The sequence below is a fragment of the Coccomyxa subellipsoidea genome, assembly GCF_000258705.1.
Source record: "Coccomyxa subellipsoidea C-169, whole genome shotgun sequence".
NCBI lineage: Eukaryota > Viridiplantae > Chlorophyta > Trebouxiophyceae > Coccomyxaceae > Coccomyxa > Coccomyxa subellipsoidea.
Genome location: NW_005178036.1, coordinates 894,539 through 915,519, shown reverse-complemented (window position 1 = coordinate 915,519; position 20,981 = coordinate 894,539). Strand labels below are relative to the sequence as shown.

The window sequence follows — 20,981 nt, the reverse complement described above, 5'->3', positions numbered from 1 at the left end:
ACACCTTTTTATTGTCGATTCTGCAATCGGTGTCTTGTCAGACATTTCAAACCCACAGCATTAGCATTTATCTGGTCTTTTCGAGAGCGCCTTGTATGTGCTGCAGACGAGCTTGCGCCCGATCCTGGTCAATCTGGCATACTACAACAAGCTCAAGCTTCCCCTGCTGCGAGGCCTGGCACGGCTTCTCAATCTGCTGGCAAGCTGGTTCAACGTCACACTTGGTGCGGCACCTTCAATCCTGCAGTGCTGATCTCGTTTGCAAATTGGAACTTGTGTTGCCTTTTTATAGAGGAGAGGTATGATATGCTGTGGGGCTGCACAGGGGAGAAGCTGATTGACCACCTCAAAAAGTGGCTGGAGCCAGAGAAGCTGCTGCAAGTCACGCACTCGTGGGAGCCCGGCCAGGAGTGCCACATCGCTGCTGCCATCCTGGACCTGTTCCACCTGCTGCCTCCTCCCGCTGTCAAATTCCTGGAGTCAGGGGTGCGCTCCCTGATTGATCCTGCAGGGCCACCTCACAACTTCCGATCTTCCACCTTTGCACCTTAAATAATGGATTGGCACGAGTGGAGCCCAAAAATGGTACTTTTGTGCCCTTCAAAGAACCTTTTATATTATTTTATGTCTGTTTTTATTATCATACTTTCTAGTCCTTAAGGACTATGTATGGCAAGACTGGATTGTTGTTTTCTAGTCTTCTCGCACTTCCTCCACCAGTATGTGTAGTCATCTTGAATGGTGCTTCTGGAGGCTTGAAAGAAATGTTATCCGTGAAGCAGGAGCGGCCTGGGCTGGTGGTGCTGATGATAGAGCTGGAGGGTGCGCTGGCGCAGATGCCGTCCAACACAGAGCCCACCAAGATGTGGTCCCCCTACAGGGAGCCCCTCGCCAGGTTCCTCAACAAGTACCCGGAAGAGGTGCTCCCCTCCATTATCTCACCTTTGGCCTCATTTCGTGCAAGCTTGGTCACCATTTGTAGAAGAAAAAGACACAAAGGAGTTGACTAGGAAAGAAGGCGCACATTACATCCCATACACTGAGCCAGGATGGTTAGTTTGCCTGTGTATCGCAGCACAAGTACTGCACCTGGAGGCATCTGGTGCCATCGGGTCAAAAGAGAACATTGTTATTATTAATATTCTTACACACAAACCTATAGTAATCAGCAACTTCTGTATGGCAACCTTGCAAATTGGCCTATCCCAAGGTTTCCTCTACCTTGTGAAAGACAGACTTAAAGGAACTCGCACTAAAAAAGTGTGTGCGGGTGGGCAGGCGGTGACGTACTTCCTTGAGAGGAAGCGCATGGCCAACCCGAGCTACATCCACCGCTTCATCGACATTCTACGCTCGCCCCTGGGCCAGCCCCTGCTCAGCCAGCTGGCCGCCTCCTCCGACAAGCTTGCCGAGCTCATCAATTTCCCTTTTGTGGCCCCGCCCCCGCCAGAGCAGCTTACACCAGAGCAGATTCAGGTAATTGCCTCTTACACGCAGCAGCCCAGGTTTGGGAACCCTTGGGTATCACCAAGCACCAGGAGAGCCGTCCCTCTCCCCTTGTCTTCAAGTTGATGGATGGGAACATGGCCCGACCCAGGCATGGAGACATGGGCAGTAAAGAGGTAAATAGTTCAAAAGAGTTAGCAGAGAATGCCAGGGGTGTAACGATGACAGCGGTAGCAATATTGCATGTTGCCCCACTTTGAGGTCATCTAAGGCCTTAGGCTCCAAATACTTACATAATGCACAGGACGCAGCAGAGGTGTGAGTGTGCGTGCAGGATGAGAAGGCGAAGGTGGCTGCGCATTTCCACGCGGTGCACCTGATCGCCATCGTGACCAAGCTGCTGCCGGAGTGGCTGCCCCAGCCGCTGTTCGAGCTGCTGCTGCACCAGTGGAATTCGCAGGATCGGCGCAGCAGGCACGCTGCCAGCTCCCAATTACTTCTGATGCAAACTTTACTTTCAAAAGCAGCACATGTCATCTTACACATGCCATGTCTTCTTTGTACTTGCAGGGTCCAGCTGTTCTGATATCTGTGATGGACAGATTTTTCCAATTCTGTGCATGCTTGGGACTCCTTGCCATTTAAATTATCCAGGGACAGCAATGGGTGCATGTAGGACGTTTCAGAGAAGTAACGATCCAAGCATGGCGTGGCACAGGTATTACTGTGGTCTTCACTGACTACATGACTTGTAGGTGGAGCACCGTCTCACATAGCATGACTGGTGCAGGGTGGAGGATGAGGAGCGGCTGGAGAGGGCGCAGCTGTATGAGAGCAAGCGACTGGCCAAGGCGCTGCTGTCCTATCTAAGCCGCCATCACGACCTTGTGGGGCCCCTGTTCGACCTGCTGGACATCTTCACCGTGCGCACGCGCGTCGACTTCGCCTTCCTCAAGGACTACCTCAAGACCACCGTCGCCCAGACCTACTCCCTCGAAGAGAAGCGCCAGGCACGCCCCTCGCTGCTGTCTTGCATGTTGCTGCATCCTGCATCTGGATTGCATCCTCTCAACTTGGAAATTTTGCAAAACAATCAAGTGGTGTTGGGAAAGCATAAGGGAACCCAGCTAACTTGTCAATACTGCCAGCTTTCCCTTGGAAGTATAGAATACAAGAATAGATTTCTCTTGGAATAGCGAGTACTAGAATACACTGGTATAAGATTGTATGAGGTGAGGGATTGACGTGAGTGTATTGTGCGCGCGCAGATACTGCGGCACTTCCTGGAGGTATTCCAGCAGCAGAGCCGGCCGCAGGAGCAGCTGGTGCAGGCGGCGAGCCTGTTGGTTCTGCCCATGCTGGAGGCCGGCTACGAGGCCGGGAAGGCCATCGTGGACGACGACGCCCTTACCACCATGGTCACCATCATGTTCGACCCCCCTGACGACCTCGCCAGTGCGCACCAATCTCACTACCCCTCTCATTCTTGAAAGGATCAAGGGAGGCGAGGCTGCAGGTCCCTCATAGCCCGGTGTATATCAACTGAAAGAAAGCAGGCATGCATCTGGTGTCAGGGCTGTGCTTGTCATGGCTGAGTTGCCAATGGTTCATATCACTGAGCAGGCATGTGGGCATCAACTTTACCAAGAAGACTGGTGCATATCAAGGCGATTGTTGCATATGCACATAGGCCTGACAAAAAGCAATATCAGAGCTTACAAAGGTGACTGCTGCATATCAAAGTAACTATTGCATACGCAATTCATTCGCAGGCGCGTACGGGGAGGGCATGAAGATGGAGCTGCTGCAGCTGGCGACGCTGCTGATCCGGCGCGCGCCGCAGCAGCTGGTGCAGCACCGCAAGGAGCTCATCAAGTTCGGCTGGAACCACCTCAAGCGCGACGACAGCGCCGCCAAGTACTACGCCTTCCTCAACGTCTGTCACTTCCTCGACGCCTACCAGGCCCCCGAGAAGATTGTCCTGCAGGTGCGTTCCGTTATCTAATCTAGCCGCAAGCCCTATCTTCAAGCCCACCTTCCCGGTCCAGACATGCTTGTTGTTGAGGACTCCGCTGCTTGCCTTTGTACCAAAGACGCTGAAGACACTGGCAAGCCGGCAAAGATCTCTACACCACAGGACGATTAACGCTCCGTAACTGGTCGGGGCATGCACGTACCGGTTTCTTTTGTGTATGTGGTGCGCCGAGCGGTCCTGCCTTGTATGTCATGTACTAGCGTGCCAAACCAAGAGGTCATTTAAGGCATTTAGGTCTGGAGTATTCCATCGCCGCATGCTGCCATGCTATTGGGACTAATATTGGAATGGCATGCGCAGGTGTTTGTAGCGCTGCTGCGGACATGCCAGCCGGACGGGCGGAGGGTGCTGGTGCGGCAGGCGCTGGACACGCTGACGCCCGCGCTCGTGCGGCGGCTGGCACCGGGGGACGCCAAGTACCCGATCTGGGTGCGCTACACCAAAAAGGTGCTGGTGGAGGAGGGCCACTCCATGCCCCACCTCATCCACATCTGGCAGCTCATCGTGCGCCACGCCGACCTCTTCTACTCTTCCAGGTCAGCAGCCTCCCATGCACTCTCGCTACTTTCTCACTGAAGTACCCACTCGTCAATAAAATCTGAGCGCTTTATTTTGAGGGCTTGCAGCCCACTCCAAAGATTCTTGGAAAAGGCTCTATCCCCTTGACGACATCAGCAATCTCACCCATCTACATATTTGGGGGGATCCCTTTCTGTGTGTATGAGTTGGCGGGATGTAGCTGGCTGCTTGACAACTTTCTGCTGTGGGGTGTTGTGCAGGACGCAGTTCATGACGCAGATGGTCAACGGGCTGATGAAGCTGGGCCTGCCTCAGAACGCAACGCTGGAGAACCGCCGCCTGTCGCTCGATCTGGCCGGCCTCGTTGTGCACTGGGAGCAGCGGCGCATCGCCGAGAGCGAAGCTGCACCCACCGCGGTGAGATCCAGCCAAGCTCCTTGTCATTTTTTGTTGTTCATCGTGGGGCAATGGGGACGAACAAACTTGCAGAACAAATGCCAGTACTGCTATGTTTGCTCACGTGGATCTTGTTGATGCTGCAGGCAGCTGACGCGTCCCAGGCAGAGCCAATTTCGCTCAAACGGCGCCGGGAGGGCGGCTCTGGCATTCCCACCGAGATCAAGGTGAGGTCATAACTCCACCCTGTTGCAGGGGTTCTCTGTCAAGCGCAAGGGTGCATCACACAATATCAGCCTTGTGCTGGGAAATGACGGGTGGGTGGGGTTTGCATGAGCAGGAGGAAGTGGAGGCTGCCGAGGAAGGACGGCCGGCCAAGCAGCCGCGCACGGAGGGCACGCCCTCAAACGGCCAGGCCGCGCCCGATCAGCAGGCGGCGCAGCAGCCGGCGGGGCCCGAGGCCTCCGGCTCTGCGGGCGCCGCCGCCAATGCAGCCGCCGAGGCGCAGGTCCTCGCTGATGTCGACCCCTCGCTGGCACAAGCCAGGCAAGCGTTTTTCTTGTTATCAACTTTATACGTCTAAATCTCTAAATATTGGAAGGTGATTATGCCTGAATCCGCGGAGGTCCTGCTGGTGATCCTGACCGCCAGTGCGGGCGCACATTGCCTCACAAGAGTTGACTCTTGACTGGCTGTATTCAAGCAACAACCGCGTTACTTAACATTTCCTGAGAGCAACTGCACTTGTCAGGGTCGAGAGCTGTCCTGATAGGCTCCCAACAAAAGTGTCTGGGTGTGTCGCAGGAGCTCGAGCGCGGACGAGGACTGCAAGCTGACGCCGACGATGCAGGAGATGGTGCTGGTGTTCCTCATCCGCATGGCCTTCCTGCTGGGCGACGGCCACAAGGAGGCCGAGTACCAGACGCTGCACAAGCACACCCTGGCGCTGTTCGGGGAGGCCCTGTCGCTCTGGCCCAATGTGCCTATCAAAATCAATTTCATCAACAAGCTGCTCGAGTCCAACATCGCCCACAACCAGGACCCCCCTCCAGCCCTCGTCACAGGTGCTGCACTCCCCTTGGCGCTGCGCCCTGATTTTAAGACTTTGTGGGCGGGATGTGAGGCAGTGCAACAAAATTAGAGCCGAGGAGCAATGAGTTGTTGGCGTGAGATTTAGATGGTGCAATGAATCTCTGGACAAGCAATAGCAACTGCTAGGAAGGGGGGCAGTGTCTTGTTTGATTGTTGCAGTACCGGTCTCTCTTGTTGCCAGTCACCTTGCACCCTGTTGCCATCTCACGATGAGATCTGATGAAAGATATGAAGGAAGATTAGAAAATGGGGAATTAATACAGTCCCATATCTTTCCTGAGCAGGGGCTATTGTGCTGGCGCAGGGCTGAAGCTGATGAAGCAGGCGCTGGTGGTGCAGCCGACGTTGTTCATGCAGGTGTCGCACCAGGCGCTGATCTATGTGCTGGAGCCGGCCTTCACCAGCTCGCACAACACGGTCGTCTCGCTACTGTGCGACATGCTCGAGAGACTGTACAAGGAATTCTACACCGTCCCCAAGACCAACGAGCCGCCCCCCACCATCCCTCCCCAAGTCTCGGTGCGTGCTGACCACCATCAATCCTGCCTGCCACTCACTCACTTTGTGCATTTCTCCTGGAAGTGCATATATGACAGGCCAGGTGCCATGTTCCTCTTCATTTGAATAATCAGCCTAGTATCACCAGTGGCAGATCCTCACAAAATCTCCCCAAAAAGGACAGGCTTGTCGGAATACTTGAGTTACATCGGAAGTGAGCACAAAATGGCGAAATGATCGACAACTCTAGCTTTTCACCACAGGATTTTTGCATGAAATGAGTATCTGAGCGCGGGAAAATGTGCTCTTGCAGGAGGTGAACCACCGTGTGCATGAGATCATGCAGCACCACCTGACGCAGGCCTACAACCAGAACGTGCCGCTGACGCCCGCATCGCCGGCCGGGCTGCTGGGTGTCTGCGCGTCGTTGCGCGTGCTGTCCACGCTGGAGGCGTTTGCGCCGGACTACGTGGCGCGGTTCACGCCGCTGCTGGTGAAGCTGCTGAACCGCGTGGCGCGCGATCACGCCTCTCCCGGTGGCCTCGTCCTCGACCCCACCCGCCAACCCCTCGGCCGCAGCCCCAGGTTTGTGCCACTCATTCCCCGCGTTTCGTTCCTGCCCTTCTGGTAGATGTGGTCCCTGCCAATGTTTGAGCAGGGAGAGTGGACCGGGTTTTGGTCATTCTTGACTACTCCTTCTCCCGGCTCCATGCATGGAGGGTTGCCTGAGCGTGCAAATAATATATCCATGGCCAACACATATTTGTTCCAGCCATTTTCTCGCTGCTGCGTACACGAAGTGCTTTCTGCCTCCATGCTCAGTTGCAAAAGACTACAATATTGCAGTGCACCTGAAGAAGGCAACAGTGATGAACATTTGAGAGGCGACGGCTGCAGGGAGGGCGGCGACATGGGGGAGCCGGAGTACGGGACGCTGACGTGGGCGACGCTGGCAGCGCTCAAGCTGGCGGCCAACAAGGTGCTGATGCAGGCGGACCGCAAGAAGCTCTTCCTGCAGACGCTCGTGCTGCTCATCACGGGCAATGCTGCTAAGCACACCGACCCCGCCATCCTCATGGGCATCCTCACCATCGTCCGCTCCTGGCTGCTCAACCCCCAGCCACATTCCGCCGCCCCCAACAAGCCCCCCGAGCTCGTCAGCCTCACCGAGAAGGTCCGCGCTCAACCCCTGTGGCGCCCCCAACCATGCCTGCTTCATTGATACACACTGATTGCAAAAGTGCAGCTGAAGGTTGCGTTTTCAGGCAAGCATTGCAGTATGTCGCCATCAGCCGCACTTATTTCTGTCCACTTTCTTGTCTCGCCAGGGCTGATAGGATCCCTCGACTACTTGTGTGGACACCTGGCGTAGCTAGTGGAAGCAGAGAAGCCTGCTAATAAAGGCAAGGGGGTCTGCTTGGAAACTGGGGTCTCAAAATATGGTTGGGGTGCGCAGGAGGCAATCCTGTTCCTGCAGCGGCTGGCGTCGCTGGCGCGCAACGGGTGGACGCGGGGCCCCCTGCAGCAGCGCTGGGAGTCCACCTTCCTCGAAATGATCCACAGCCTCTGCACCTCCACCAACCTTGTACAGGCAAGACAGCCATCACTCGCCCTCCTGTACATAGACCCAGCTGTACTCAACTGAGCTCTGGTCTTGTAGTAGTGCAAGCCCTTGTGGTGATAACATTCTAAAGGTGCTGCTGCAACCAGGCTTGCCGGAAAAACTGTCTTGAAGAAATTAGTGAGGCAGTGTATACCTGGGATTGCATGCAATATGGCGTTTGTATCCAGCCTTGATTTGACGTGTGAGCGCTCTGCATTGTGAACAGGGCGATGGGCTGCGCGTGGATGTGTTTGACAAGGTGGAGCGTGTGTTCCTGCTGGGCCTGCGCGCGAGCGACCCGGCCATGCGCCGCAAGTTCTTCGACCTGTACAACAGCGCCATCCCGGTCACACTCTTTGACCGCCTGCGCTTCATCGTGTGCAGCCAGGACTGGGAGCACCTTGCCGACACCTTCTGGCTCAAGCAGGGCCTGGTGCGTGCGCTCTTTCCCTACCTTTGCTTCTATTTGACATTACTGGTATTTACTGCATCATGCCTTTTGGGAGACTGGCGTCTTGAGGCAGTGCTCCTGGACACCATCAGTGCCATGGTGATTCGAGGAGAGATTCACGATGAAGTGTCTGAAGTATCATTTGCTGGTCCAGGACCTGGTTCTGGCGGTCCTGGTGGAGAAGGAGCCCATCAAGTTGGCGCCCAACTCCGCCCAGATACCCGCGCTGCTGGCGCAGACCAAGCAGAACATTTTCCACCTCAAGCCCCACCAGTCGCCTGCCCCTCAGCAGCAGCAGCAGCAGCAGCAGCCGCCTGCTCTACAGGCCGCCATCGCTGCCCCTCCTGGCGGCCAGCCAGCAGCCGACGGCGCTGTGGCGGCCCCGGTCGAGAATAGCGACATGCCGGCATCCACTGCCCAGCAGCCTCCCGCACCAGATGCATCCCAAGCAGTGCCCAAAACCGAGCCCGGCACTGATCTGCAGCAGCAGGTAGGTCTTCATTGCAGGTTCATTGGGGGACATTGTCTTGAAATGTGTGCTGATGTCTTGAAATTTTGAGCCGATCGTGCAACTGCCTCTGGTAATCCTTGTCTCTCTGCGTGCTGCATGCTGCTCTCTTAGCACTCGATTGAACTGTTGACATACCTGGCAAGATACGGCTACGTGCATTGCAGGGGCAGCCAATGGATGTGGATCCAAAGCCAGAGGAGGCAGGCCAGCAGGCAGGCGCCATGGCTGCACCGCCTGTGCCACAGCCGCTGCCAGGTCAGATCCCGCCGCCTGCCGCGCCGCACGCTCTGCCGGGCCCCAAGATGGAGCCTGGCGCGCCTGCGGCTGTGGGCGCTCGGCCGAGCGAAGCGGCTGCGCAGCAACCCAACGGCGCTCTGCCGGGCCCTGTTGTCCCCATCGCGGCCCATGCGCATGCCGGCGCATCAGGTGAGCATGTCAAATCTAAAGAACGAAGAAAGGGCAGAAGAAGGCCAGAGGAACAAGGTGTCAAAAAATCTCAAAAAATCCCATCTCCCGAAGAGCTAGAGCTGATCAAGTCGCCCACAAGGCTGAAATGGGAACATGGAAAGCTTTCATATTTGTGAGTGATAGTTTTGGGGAAAAACCATTGCTCATGTTTCATGTCTCCATGCTGTGTGTTTTGTCTGCCTTCAGGCTCGGGGGAGATGGCTCCTCCGCCGCCTGTGCCCCAGGGGCTACCCAAGACGCAGTCCGGGGCCATCCAGCTGCCCACGCTGCTCTCCATGCAGTCTGGCCTTTCCACAACCGGCGGGAATGCTGGTATTCAGCTTCCGCAATGGCCACAGGTGTGCCTTGTCTCTTTTGATCCTGATGTCAAAATCTGCATTAATTTGGCAATAAAGAGCCAATGTGTCTCGAGTGTGCTGCGATGGCACACCGCTCCTACGCCCAGCAATCTCTATCCAGTACTCGCATGGGGCTGAGCGGTATTGTGTGACATGCACACAGCCGCCGGGTCCTCCACCGGACGGCGCGGACGCGGCCGAGCGGCCGGCAGAGGTGGCAGCGCAGGGCATAGAGGAGCCCAAGGTGCCGGCCGGGCCCATGCTGAGGGAGGCAACGTCAGGGCTCGCCATCCCAGAGGCTGTCGACGAGCTGATGCGGGAACACCTCCGCTTCCTCTACAAAGAAGGTGGGCACCGCCTTTTATTCCTTCTGAGATGTGCTGACACCCCTGCAATGCTGCACGAGCTTTCCCAGATGTGCCATATGGTTTTCTTCCAGTCTTATTACACATGCCCAGAGTGCGCAGTCCAAAGAATAGTCCAAGAGCGTTTCTGATGGGGCCTTCAATTTTGCACGCAATTTTGCGCGCAGGCTCATACGAGGTGCAGGACATGGTGAGCACGGTGACGGAGGTGGCGCACGGCGACGCGCACATGGCATGCCACCTGTGGGTGCTGGTGTTCCCCATCGTGTGGGCCACGCTGTCCGAGAAGAAGGAGCAGCAGATCCAGCTGGCCAAGCCCATCATCGCCCTGCTCTCTAAGGAGTACCACCTGCGCCAGGCACAGCAGCGCCCCAATGTTGTGCAGGTATGGCGCTCTCTCCATCAGATGTGAACCTGTCCTTTCGTGCATGCATCGCTCTCACTCAACTTTGAGAGTTAGCTCGGGTCCCTGTAACCTGTTGAGTACAGGAGCCCTGAAATTCCTGCTGCTGTTGACAAGCCGTGCTGCGACAACCTGCTCAGAATAGTAGATCATGGACTGTGTGCTTGTGTAGGCGCTGCTCGAAGGCATCTCGCTGAGCCAGCCGCAGCCCAAGATTCCCTCGGAGCTCATAAAGTTCCTGGGGAAGACCTACAACGCCTGGCACATCGCCATCCCCCTGCTGGAATCCCACGTCATGCTCTTCCCCACTGTGCGCAGTCCACCCCCTCATGCTCCCATAAGCCGTCTGTCCTTCACCCTCTGCATACACTGTGGCACTGTAATCTGCACCTGGCTCTGATTTGACCTCTGATCTGTGCCAGGCTTTCGGGTCCATGTGTTGGATGATTTGGCCAGATTTTGCCTATAAAGTATGGTGCCATAGATGGTCGAAGGTGGCCCTGCTTTACTTGAGTCTATCTGTATTTTGCAGGAGACGAGGTGCTTTGACGCGCTGGCAGAGCTGTACAGCATGCTGAACGAGGAGGACGTGTTGTTTGGGCTGTGGAAGCGGCGCGGCGCGGCCGAGGAGACGCGCGCGGCGCTGTCGTGCATCCAGCACGGCGTGCTGCAGCAGGGGCAGGACTACCTGCTGGACGCCATCCGCAAGGCCGCCAACAACCAGTTCCCTCCCCTCTCCGCAGGTAATCTCTCGTTTCCCTCCTTTTCTTCTCTTGTCTTCTTCCTCTCTTCTTTCTCTCATTTTCCCTCTTCTGTTCTTGTCGCCACAATGGACAGAGCAGCAATGTTTGCAGTGATTTTTGTAGTGCACACTCGGCACTTCTTCCTGCATGCTCTGAATTGAGACCTGTGGCAATCTGAAAGTCCTTTTTCTTGCCGGTATAAATAAAGTGAGGCAGGCTGAGGGTGGTTGTGTGCGCTGCAGATGGGAGGGGTGTGCCAAGCAAGGGGGAGCAGGCGCAGTGGACGAAGCAGTATCTGGCGTGCGCGGCGGAGCTGAGCCAGTGGGAGGTGGTGGCCGAGTACGCGAGCGTGACGGAGAACTACGCGCAGATGGCCGAGTGCCTCTGGCGCCTGCACGACTGGATGCGCCTCAAGGACATCGTCCTGCCCAAGGCCAACGTGCGCACACAAGCCTCCCACACAAACCTCCCACACACTGCAACCTTGAACACTGAATAGCAATAGTCTGCATGCTGTTAGTCCTTATTGTGAAGGTGGCTAGGCCAGCGTGCGCACACAACCTCACACACACTGCCACCTGAACACTAAATAGCACTAGTTTGCGTTGCATGCCACTAGTCCTTATTGTGAGGGTAGAAAGATGGTGCTGCCTGGCGGGTGTGTGGTGCTGACAGGATGCGTGGGGGTCTGATCCAGGTGGAGGATACGCCGCAGTCGGAGATGATCCGCACCTACGTGAAGCTGCAGGAGGGCGACATCATTGAGGGCGACAAGCACACCAGCGCCGGCATTGGCAAGGCGCTTGAAAAGTGCGCACCGCACGCCTCTCATTCTCTGGCCATCAACACTGTGGCTGCATGATCAGCCGTCAGCACTTTTCGTTATTCTTTACAGAATCAAGTCTGGCCGTCATTACTATACACTGTGGCTGCAGGGACAGCTTGTTAGCAGTCGCAATGCGCCGTTTTTGCAGAGCATAGCTGATCAAATACCAGGGATGAGGGCTGAGTGTTGGGGCATGTGCTATGCAGGTGGTGGCAGCTGCCGGAGGTGGGCGTGTGGCCGCAGCTGCAGCAGCTGGCATGCTTCCAGCGGCTGGTGGAGCTGACGGAGAGCACGCGCATCCTCATGGACCTCGGCCAGCCGCAACCCAACCACCAGTATTCCGAGCTCAAGGCAGGCCTTCTTTCATTTCCCCCTTCATAATGCTGGCGGCACAGACTATTTTGCCCTGAAGCATAATCCCAAAATCTAGGCTTCAAAACTGCAATTTTGTACATCAGTCGGGCCATGCGAGCTTGTGCTGAGTAGAAAAGTTTGTGAATGTATACTCATGTCTTTATATTATTATATTTACTTCATGTAGTAGAAGAAAATTTCTGGTATGGCTGGGGTGTGTGTCTGACGTGGCGGATTGTGCATCAGGACATCCTGGAGACGTGGCGGCTGCGCACGCCGAACGAGTGGGAGCCGCTGGGCACTTGGGCGGACGTCCTCAACTGGCGCAACGCCATCTACAACGTCGTCATCAACGCCTTCAAGAACGTTGGTGATATGGCGCCCCACCTGCACCAGCTCGGCTACCGCGACAAGGCCTGGTTCGCCCCTTTGCCGTTGCCGGGCCCTTCTGATGTGCTTTTTGACCTTGGAGTTTGTGCCCCTGAGTATAAGGTAGGAATGTAGTGTGTGAGTGTAATAAGCACTCCCTATTAACCTGAGTAGCAAAGGGAGCGCCTGCAAAAGCGATAAGCACATTATAGAATACATCTCCATGGTGCGACGCCACGTGGGGTGTGAACATGAAGCATGCAGGGATTCAAATTGCGGCTTGCTGTCTGGTGTGCAGGTCGGTGAACCGGCTGGCGGCGATAGCGCGCAAGCACGACTGCCCCGAGGTGTGCAAGAACATCATCGCGACGCAGTACGGCTTCAACGCGATGGAGGTGCAGGAGGCGTTTGTGAAGATCCGAGAGCAGGCGCAGGCCTTCCTGGAGCAGCCCGACCAGCTCATCGCCGGCCTCAACCTGCTCTCCGGCCAGAACCTGGACTACTTCCAGACACCCCACCAGGTGACACCCCATTCACCCACCTCACACTGACACTTCTAGCAACTGCATGCTTGAGGTTGAGGTTGAACAAATGCTGGCAGCAGATCTTGTCATATATGTAATCACGTAAATTCCTGCAGCATCCACATGTTTGCGGGCTTAGCGCATATGTGACACAGCATACAGAAATCAGCAAATCATTTTAAGTAACTGCTGAAGGATATATCAAGATTGATGTGTCACCTATGTTTGGATGTTGCGGGCCTGGATAACAAGTTTCATAAGTGGCAATTTTTCGCATTCTGGATTTTGGCTGAAGGCATAGGATGCGCATGCGCAGGCTGAGCTGTTCCGGCTGGAGGGCTTGTTCCACCGGGCGCTGAACGACCCCGAAGCGGCCAACCGCGCCTTCTCCACGTCGCTGTCCCTGTGGCCCCAGCTGGCTGCCGGCTGGCTGTCCTGGGGAGACTTCTGCGACAGCAGGGTGAGCCTTTTTGGTCTGCCCCCCTTACAGATGTGTTGCTGATTGGCTGTGTGACAGCACTGCAACGCACAACCACAAGTGGTGGGTACTATGGTGAAGCTCAGCAGGGTATGAATTCCCTCAGTACGACGAGTTGGTTCGAGGATGGCAGTGGGGTTGTGTCCAGGCCAAGGCGAATGGGAGCGAGGCAAGCTGGCTGGAGAATGCGGTGGTGTGCTACATGCAAGCCATCAGGCACGGCAGTGCACCCGCGCGGGCCATGATGCCGCGCATCCTCACGCTCTTCTCCTTCCACGACTCCACCGGCGCTGTCACGCAGGCCATCCGCAAGAACAGCCGCCAGGTGCGCTCCTCTTTCTCCTCTTTCTACTCTACTTGGTTGCATTTGTGTGCAACACACCAAGGCACCCTGTACTATGCAAACAAGAGGCCTTCCCATGAGCAGATTACGCGCATGTCCAGGGAACTTAAATGTGCAGACTGCTACTACCGTATGGAAGCTGAGCTATGGTGCACAGCACTGAGTCGTTACTATTTGTGTGGAAATGCAGGTGCCGCTGAATGTGTGGCTGCCGTGGCTGCCGCAGCTGCAGACTAGCCTGCAGCGGCCGGAGGCCGCGCTGGTGAAGGACCTGCTCGCACAGCTGGCCACCACATACCCCCAGGCGGTCTACTACGGCCTGCGCACCATCCTCCTCTCCCTGCGAGAGGTGCACTATCCCTCCATTCTCATCCCCTGCTGCTCGAGCAGCCTTCCTGCCAATCGGGACCTTAGACAGCTTATCAAGTGTGCTGTACTTGTCGACATGGGGGTATTGTCTACAGACATAGCAGCTTGCATTCTACATGACCTGCTGCATTGTCTGGTGTGCTTCAACTGAGGACGTGTCTGTGGGAGCCCCAGCAGGCTGCTCTAGTCGATACCCCAGACAGCCAATTCTGCTTTGATTATCGACATGGGGACATAGCAGCGTGAAATTAGCATCAGCTGCTGCGTTTCTGGGTCTGCTTTGACCTGAGTGATCATCATCTGTCAAATCCGCTGCAGGCCGCGGTGAAGGCGGTGCAGGAGGTGAGGCAGGCGGCGCGCACGAGCAGCGGGGCCATGCCGGCCACGCCCAGCCTGCTGGCAGACCAGCCCTCGGCCAGCGCCGCGTCAACGGGGGCGCTCCCCGGCGGCGGCCCCACCGCGTCCCTCAGCTCCGGCGGCGCCGGCGGCGCGGTCTCCGGCGCCGGTCAGGCCGCCAACGGCATGGACACCGACAGCGCCGCCCGGGAAGTCCGGTCCTCCGGCAACGGTGCGTTGGCTGTGCTGAAATTTCCCATAAGCCCTTGTTAAATGTGGCTGCAGAGTAGTTGCTGCTGAGCCATATGCACAGAAAAATTTGACTTGAGCTTGGCGCATCGGTTGCTTGTAGCAAAGGAGACAAGAATACGTGTGGCACTGTTCACTCTGGCTTCAGTTTAGGCTCGAGAGCCAGGTCATGCATGGCCCATGGAAAGTAAATTTTACCTTGTGTGATTTCTTGCCTGTGTGCGCGCAGTGGTGGACAGCGAGGCGCCGGCGGGCGAGGGAGCAAGGGCGGCGGACGGCAGCAGCCCGAGCGGGCAGGCGGCCAAGCCGCTGGAGAAGCCGCCCGAGGTGGTGGCGTTTGAGGCCGGCAAGGAGATCATGGACCTGCTGCGCAGCAAGCACCCCCACTCCACTGGCTCCCTCGAGCTCATGATGTCCGAGATCGGTGCGCCTCGCACACTTCACACTCGACTCCCCGGTGCAATGGCGGCACCGCTTTTGATACAACCTCTATGTGTTTCTACATGGCTGCTGTTTGCTTGGGTCTCGAGCGCAAAGGCGTGATTCTCATTTGGTGAGAGTATGGCACTGAAGGAAAGCAATAATTTCTTGCAGGGACGCGGTTTGTGCCCAAGGCAGAGGAGCGGCTGCTGGCTGTTGTGCATGCGCTGCTGCACCGCTGCTACAAGATGCCCTTCTCCAACAACGCTGAGGTCCCTGCCTCGCTCAAGAAGGAGCTGTCAGGTGGGGAACTCAACATCCGTACCCAGTTGTCATGACAGTATGCACGACTGTGCTTGCGCGTGTGAAGGAGGGGCACTGAGGTGCCGGTCTATGTGGCATGGTGCAGGCGTGTGCAAGGCGTGCTTCAGCAACGAGCACATGGCGCGGCACGGGCGGCTGATGGGCGAGTACCGGGACCAGTTTGTGCGCGACCTGGACCCGGCCTCGCCCGGCTGGCCGGCCACGCTGGGCGAGCTGAGCGGGCGGCTCAAGCAGTGGCGCGCAACGCTGCAGAGCACCGTCGAGGACTCCATGCCCCCCCACCTTCGCCTCGAGGACGAGGCCCGCAACCTCCAGGCACGTCCTCCTGCCCTCCCATTGTCTGCTATCTTCCTGTGAGTGCTGGCGGAAGGAAGCCTCCCCAGGCCAGCAAAACTGCAGAGCTGCACAGTAGCATCGTCTCCCGGCGCCCTTAACCTGCCGATCTCTGGAAAGTAGGTGTTGCTGGGTTTGAGAGGGAAGAATGTGTAGAAGAAAGCAGACGGCTGAGAGAGATGGTATATTGCTGTGCAGGAGCAGGCGTTCACGGATGTGGAGATGCCGGGGCAGTACCTGGGGGGCGCGGAGGTGGCGCCGGAGTCGGTGGTGTTCCTGGAGCGCATCGGCTCCAACGTGGGCATCGTGCGCCGCCACGCCACCTCCTACCGCCGCCTCGCGCTCCACGGCTCCGACGGCAAAACCGTCCACTTCCTCGTCCAGACCGGCCAGCACTGGTCCAACACCTCCGGTGCGGACCCCGCCACAGCCCTGCCCTCATACTCAATCACCCTAAATTAGTCAGTTCAATGCATTCCCATGGGGATGCTGCAGATGCCATTGCATGTATAAGCGAGGGACAACCTGCCTAGAACTTTTGCAGCAGAAAGGGGAGCAGCAATAAAACCTTTCTGTCACTATCTGTGAAACAGGGTAAGTAAAAAGGAAATAAGGATGCAAGTTACATATACATGACCTGGCATGACCCAGCAGCGGCTGACGAGCTAGAATCATATGCAGGCGCTGCGGACGAGCGCATGATGCAGCTGCTGCGCAACATGAACCGGCTCCTGGACAAGCACCCACAGTCCCGCCGCCGCCACCTCGCCTGGCACACCCCCATCATCGTCCCCGTCTACCCCCAGGTGCGCGCACCATCTCCCCTGTACACACATCGAGGTTCTTTGGGAATGAGCGCTTCGCAGGCGCTGTCTAGATGAAACTTCTTCTGTTGACATGATACATTCTGTCAATACATCATGACGGTTGTATTTATTGGTGTTGATCCTGAGATTGTATTGACTCTGGAAAAGTGGTGGTGATGGAATTGTGTGGAATTTTTTGTAGGTGCGGCTGGTGGAGGAGGAGCTGAGCTACTGCAGCTACGGGGAGGCGTACGAGGTCAACTGCGCGCGCTACGGGCGCGAGGCGGACATGCCCATCGCGCACTTCAAAAAGCGCTGCTGCTCCCCCTCCGGCAACCTCATCTCCGACCCCAACGGCGAAATCCGCCTTCAGGTGCGCCCCCGCCTCCCTCTTTGCTCTGCTCACCTTGCACTTTCCTTCTATGGTTTAGCGAGTCCTAGGCTTCTCTGGGTCTGTAAAAGCGTGAGTGTGAGCTTGGGTTGGTGTGCGCAGGCGTACCACGAGATAGAGACGCGTTTGGTGACGGAAACGGTGTTCAGCCAGTACATGTACAAGACGCTGCCCACCAGCAATCACCTCTGGGCCTTCAAGAAGCAGTTCTGCACCCAGATGGCGCTGTCCGGTGAGCGCTCCTGTCTTCCTCCCGCGTGCGGACAGCACCTCTGCAACTGCTGTGACTGTCTTTATAATGCTGCAAATTGGTTTGGCAACACATTCTGATGTTCAAGAGTGGTGTTTGGGCGGGGGACTTTGCAGTGCTGTCATGTGAGCATGATACATAAGATGGGTCTGCTGCACGCACAGGTCTGCTGTCGCACATGCTGTTGATCGGGGGCCGCACGCCGTACAAGATCCTGTTTGCGCGCGCATCGGGCAAGACGTTCCAGATCGACTTCTACCCGGTCTACGACCAGCGCGGCATGCTGGAGCGCAGCGAGCCGGTGCCCTTCCGCCTTACGCGCAACCTGCACACCTTCTTCACGCCCTTTGGCATCGAGGGCGTCTTTGTTTCCGCCATGGCCGCCGCCGCCCAGGTGCGCACACACACCCACCCCCTGCAGTTCAGCCTTCTCTCTTCTCAAAGCTTGGCCCAGTAATTGACCCGTGCACATTCTGGAGTGAAATGTCAAGCAGCATGGTCCTTCATCCTATCAAGCAGATGTCACCTTCTGCCTGCCCAAGTCAGGAACATTGGTGCATGGCTCAGAAGGGTGTGCTGAGGTGTCAAATGTTGACCCCTGCAGGCGGTGCTGGGCCCGAACAACAACCTGGCGGATCTGCTGGCGCTGTTCTTCCGGGACGACATAACGGCGTGGAGCCAGCGGCGGCAGCAGCGCGGGGGGGCCTGGCGCCACCCGCAGCTCAAGCAGCTCGTCGACCACAACATCGACCAGTGCCTCAAGCGCATGGGCCACGTCGCCCCCAGCCGGCCCCAGGAGGTGCGCGCCCATCCCTTTTTCAACCCCCTTTCTTCCTCTCTTCTGCATCTCCATCTCAACAGCATCCAACAGTGTCCTCTATAAGCGTGCAAAAGCGTGCTCGTGTTGCCTGCATGTGTGCATTCCTCCTAATCTGAAAGCTTTCTGGTTGAGGCAAGCATCCAGCGGCCAGCAAGGTCCACGGGTATCATTGAGAATGCTGTTGGAGATGTGTGTGGGCTCCTGGGGATGTAGGCTTTTGATTGAAGGATCTGTGAGCGAGCATGCATGTGCGCAGGGTGTGCCGGCGAGTGTGCAGAGGGGCGCACAGGAGCTGGTGGAATCGGCCCTGAACCCGCGCAACCTCTGCCGCATGGACCCCACCTGGCACCCATGGTTCTAGGCTAGTGCGTGCCCACAGCCAGAAGCAGAATGTGCTAGGCAGAGAGTGGTGTCACAAGCTGCAACATGCTGAATACCAGTGTGTACATGTTTTCTGTACATTCTACGAGGCCAGTGTGCATAGTATTCATCAGTGAAGATCGCATGTACAGTTGGTGCGGGTGTGGGCAGTAGCGACTGCAGAGGTGCACCCATACTTTTGCATGCTTCAAATGATCATAGTTTTATTGTTATTTCCTTTGCAGATGCAGACGTCTACTAGAGCCTGACATGCGATTCGACAGGTTCTTTACCTTTGCATACTTGTTGAGGGTCAGGTCCCAAAAAAGCAAATGTTTGTTGGAGGGTGGTCCAAGCCCCATCATTATCAGCTGGATCTTGGGCTGACAAAATGTTTATATATGGCTTTCCCCATGGCTAGCCACTAAATCGAGATAGGTCCTGTGGATCTGGAGGACACAGGATGTTTATTAGAAGGACAGCTCACTGATTTGGCAACTTGCACCTGTTGTCAATGAGAGTGTGCAAGTTGAGCATTGTAAACAGCCGCTTAGTTCAGCACCAATCTTCCTAGCTACCCGGTTCGGGCACGTCTTCTGCCTTACGAATGGCATATGAATTTAAGATTCCCATATTCCTGCATTTGAATTGAGCAGCTCGATCCCTGGATCCTGCATACTGACTGAGAGCGGAGGTAGGCTTAGCAAATCCGAGTACACCTATACGGCACATCGTGAGTGACATCAGGTGCGTTGCGGAAGTTCCTCTGTGTTTCCGCACACCCGGCATCTGCCCGAGAGATACAGACGTTTGGCCCGTCCCAAAAATGTTAAACGCGGCAATATTGCACACTTTAATTGAGCATATCTTTGGAGCATTCATAAGGTGTTGTGTCGCTGCCCAGGCTACAATATCTGGCGACCCCGGCAGGTTGCAGTCGTCGGTCACACCTGAGGGGCAAGCAGGATGGCGTCCCGTTGTGTCTCACACACAAAGTGCATCCTGATTATTTGCTTTCTTTTGGGTGCTGTAGCATCGGCTGATGACCAGGTGAGAGGACACCCATCACGGCTCCCCACAAGACGATCCCCATCACCATCTATACAGTACTCAAATTAATGCAAGAACCTCAGACAATCACCTTTGTTAGAGAAATGCGCGGAAAACAACCGCAGTATCCGGAGGGAGTTCCCTCTAGAAGCAGCACTGAAGATTAGGATTTGACTGCACTTGCAGAATCAGAAGCTTGACCTGGTGGCCTCCAGCGAGCTGGCCTCCAAAGTGACTCTCCCCTCGCTCACCAAGGATGTCCTCAATGCGCTGAGAGCGCCCAAGACTGTAGTCTCATCCGTTGCGCGCGGATTCCTGCCAACACTAGATGCATCTGCCAAGCCCCCGGCAAACGGCATCAGTCTAGCGCTCAATGTCACTGAGGTATTAATTGATGTGGAGTCAGCCAAACTTTGGTACCCAAGCCATTTTGCATGCTAGACAACTGAGTCACCAGGCACCTTCAAGCGGCTATCAATTAATGGACTCGGAGAGCTATTATGCTGCAGAGTGCCACTGAGTTGTATGAGAGACCGCCTCACTGCAGCCCTGATGACACATGTGGCTCCCTATAGGTGAAGGATGGCGACTGGGTGGGAGTGACAGTGAGCGGAGTGGCAAAGCCGACGGCGTACGATGCACTGGCCATCTACCTGCAGGACCCTGCAGACCCCACCATCGGCCTCCACCGCCTGATCAAGTACAAGTGGGCCAATGGGGACTCAGCCTACCTCACCTCGGGGAAGACGAGCTTCAGGTCTGGCACACTCTCCCTGCTCTTCTCCTCGTACACTCCTGCATGCACCAGCCGCAATTGCTGCTTACAGCGATGGCGGCGATGAAGAGTGAGAGGGTGCAATGAAGCTGCACTGCATGAAACTAGGAGACTATTTTGTTGAGTGTGGCTGATTGTGTTGTGCAGTTTCCGGGTGATCAACCAGCGGCGGCCGCTGCTTTTCTATTTCTTCAGCAACGCCACAGTCGCCAACGGCTTCTTCAATGGTGCCGCTCTGGCAGCCGCCAGCGACGCCGTCCCATTCAAGAACTACAACGAGCCCACCCAAGTGCACCTCGCCCTCACCAAGAATCAGGGGTACCGCCCTTGCACTCCTTTCTAGAAACAATCTTGAGAAATGCATTAACATATCAGAATTGTGGGCTTGTGGATGTGAAGAATGTCTGTTGCATCATGGGTGTGTGAGAAGGGATTGGCTGAAGAGCATCATGTGGATTGCATGCAGAGAGGTTCTCGTGCAGTGGAGCACGCGGGACGCCGGCATTCCCACTGTGCTCTATGGCACTGACTCGGGCAAGCTGCTGGAGGTGCGTTCCGACCACAACAGTGGACCCACTTAGTCAAAGATGATGGCCTGCACGGATCAATGACAATATGTTACTCTCCACAGGCAATTTTCCTTGTACCGTAATCTTCATGCAACGCTGTTTTCCCATTGCACATTTCGGTGTGCAGGTTGCTGTCGGGAGCACCACCACGTACAAGGCGTCAGACA

General features: G+C 56.3%; 1 protein-coding gene across 1 annotated transcript in view; it reads left to right on the top strand.

The window, feature by feature from the left end:
- COCSUDRAFT_65942 (hypothetical protein) overlaps window positions 1–18,977 on the top strand; it is a gene marked incomplete at its 5' end in the record, with an annotated part of 29,793 nt that extends 10,816 nt beyond the window's left edge. The window contains 44 exons of the mRNA XM_005647978.1: window positions 107–224; window positions 326–486; window positions 783–920; window positions 1,279–1,476; window positions 1,781–1,893; window positions 2,237–2,420; window positions 2,715–2,901; window positions 3,219–3,433; window positions 3,782–4,017; window positions 4,261–4,417; window positions 4,543–4,623; window positions 4,737–4,948; window positions 5,201–5,460; window positions 5,793–6,007; window positions 6,300–6,571; window positions 6,884–7,160; window positions 7,443–7,571; window positions 7,816–8,022; window positions 8,195–8,530; window positions 8,716–8,977; window positions 9,206–9,357; window positions 9,521–9,704; window positions 9,890–10,107; window positions 10,298–10,435; window positions 10,658–10,868; window positions 11,111–11,307; window positions 11,566–11,678; window positions 11,901–11,967; window positions 12,295–12,467; window positions 12,716–12,938; window positions 13,258–13,401; window positions 13,568–13,744; window positions 13,953–14,111; window positions 14,450–14,699; window positions 14,946–15,140; window positions 15,311–15,439; window positions 15,546–15,718; window positions 15,992–16,205; window positions 16,475–16,599; window positions 16,802–16,972; window positions 17,093–17,222; window positions 17,405–17,634; window positions 17,845–18,039; window positions 18,317–18,977. Of these exons, the coding sequence (XP_005648035.1) occupies window positions 107–224; window positions 326–486; window positions 783–920; window positions 1,279–1,476; window positions 1,781–1,893; window positions 2,237–2,420; window positions 2,715–2,901; window positions 3,219–3,433; window positions 3,782–4,017; window positions 4,261–4,417; window positions 4,543–4,623; window positions 4,737–4,948; window positions 5,201–5,460; window positions 5,793–6,007; window positions 6,300–6,571; window positions 6,884–7,160; window positions 7,443–7,571; window positions 7,816–8,022; window positions 8,195–8,530; window positions 8,716–8,977; window positions 9,206–9,357; window positions 9,521–9,704; window positions 9,890–10,107; window positions 10,298–10,435; window positions 10,658–10,868; window positions 11,111–11,307; window positions 11,566–11,678; window positions 11,901–11,967; window positions 12,295–12,467; window positions 12,716–12,938; window positions 13,258–13,401; window positions 13,568–13,744; window positions 13,953–14,111; window positions 14,450–14,699; window positions 14,946–15,140; window positions 15,311–15,439; window positions 15,546–15,718; window positions 15,992–16,205; window positions 16,475–16,599; window positions 16,802–16,972; window positions 17,093–17,222; window positions 17,405–17,634; window positions 17,845–18,039; window positions 18,317–18,421 (8,031 nt within the window). The 3' untranslated portion in view covers window positions 18,422–18,977. The remainder of the gene's footprint in view (window positions 1–106; window positions 225–325; window positions 487–782; window positions 921–1,278; window positions 1,477–1,780; window positions 1,894–2,236; window positions 2,421–2,714; window positions 2,902–3,218; window positions 3,434–3,781; window positions 4,018–4,260; window positions 4,418–4,542; window positions 4,624–4,736; window positions 4,949–5,200; window positions 5,461–5,792; window positions 6,008–6,299; window positions 6,572–6,883; window positions 7,161–7,442; window positions 7,572–7,815; window positions 8,023–8,194; window positions 8,531–8,715; window positions 8,978–9,205; window positions 9,358–9,520; window positions 9,705–9,889; window positions 10,108–10,297; window positions 10,436–10,657; window positions 10,869–11,110; window positions 11,308–11,565; window positions 11,679–11,900; window positions 11,968–12,294; window positions 12,468–12,715; window positions 12,939–13,257; window positions 13,402–13,567; window positions 13,745–13,952; window positions 14,112–14,449; window positions 14,700–14,945; window positions 15,141–15,310; window positions 15,440–15,545; window positions 15,719–15,991; window positions 16,206–16,474; window positions 16,600–16,801; window positions 16,973–17,092; window positions 17,223–17,404; window positions 17,635–17,844; window positions 18,040–18,316) is intronic.
- Between the last annotated feature and the right edge of the window lie 2,004 nt (window positions 18,978–20,981).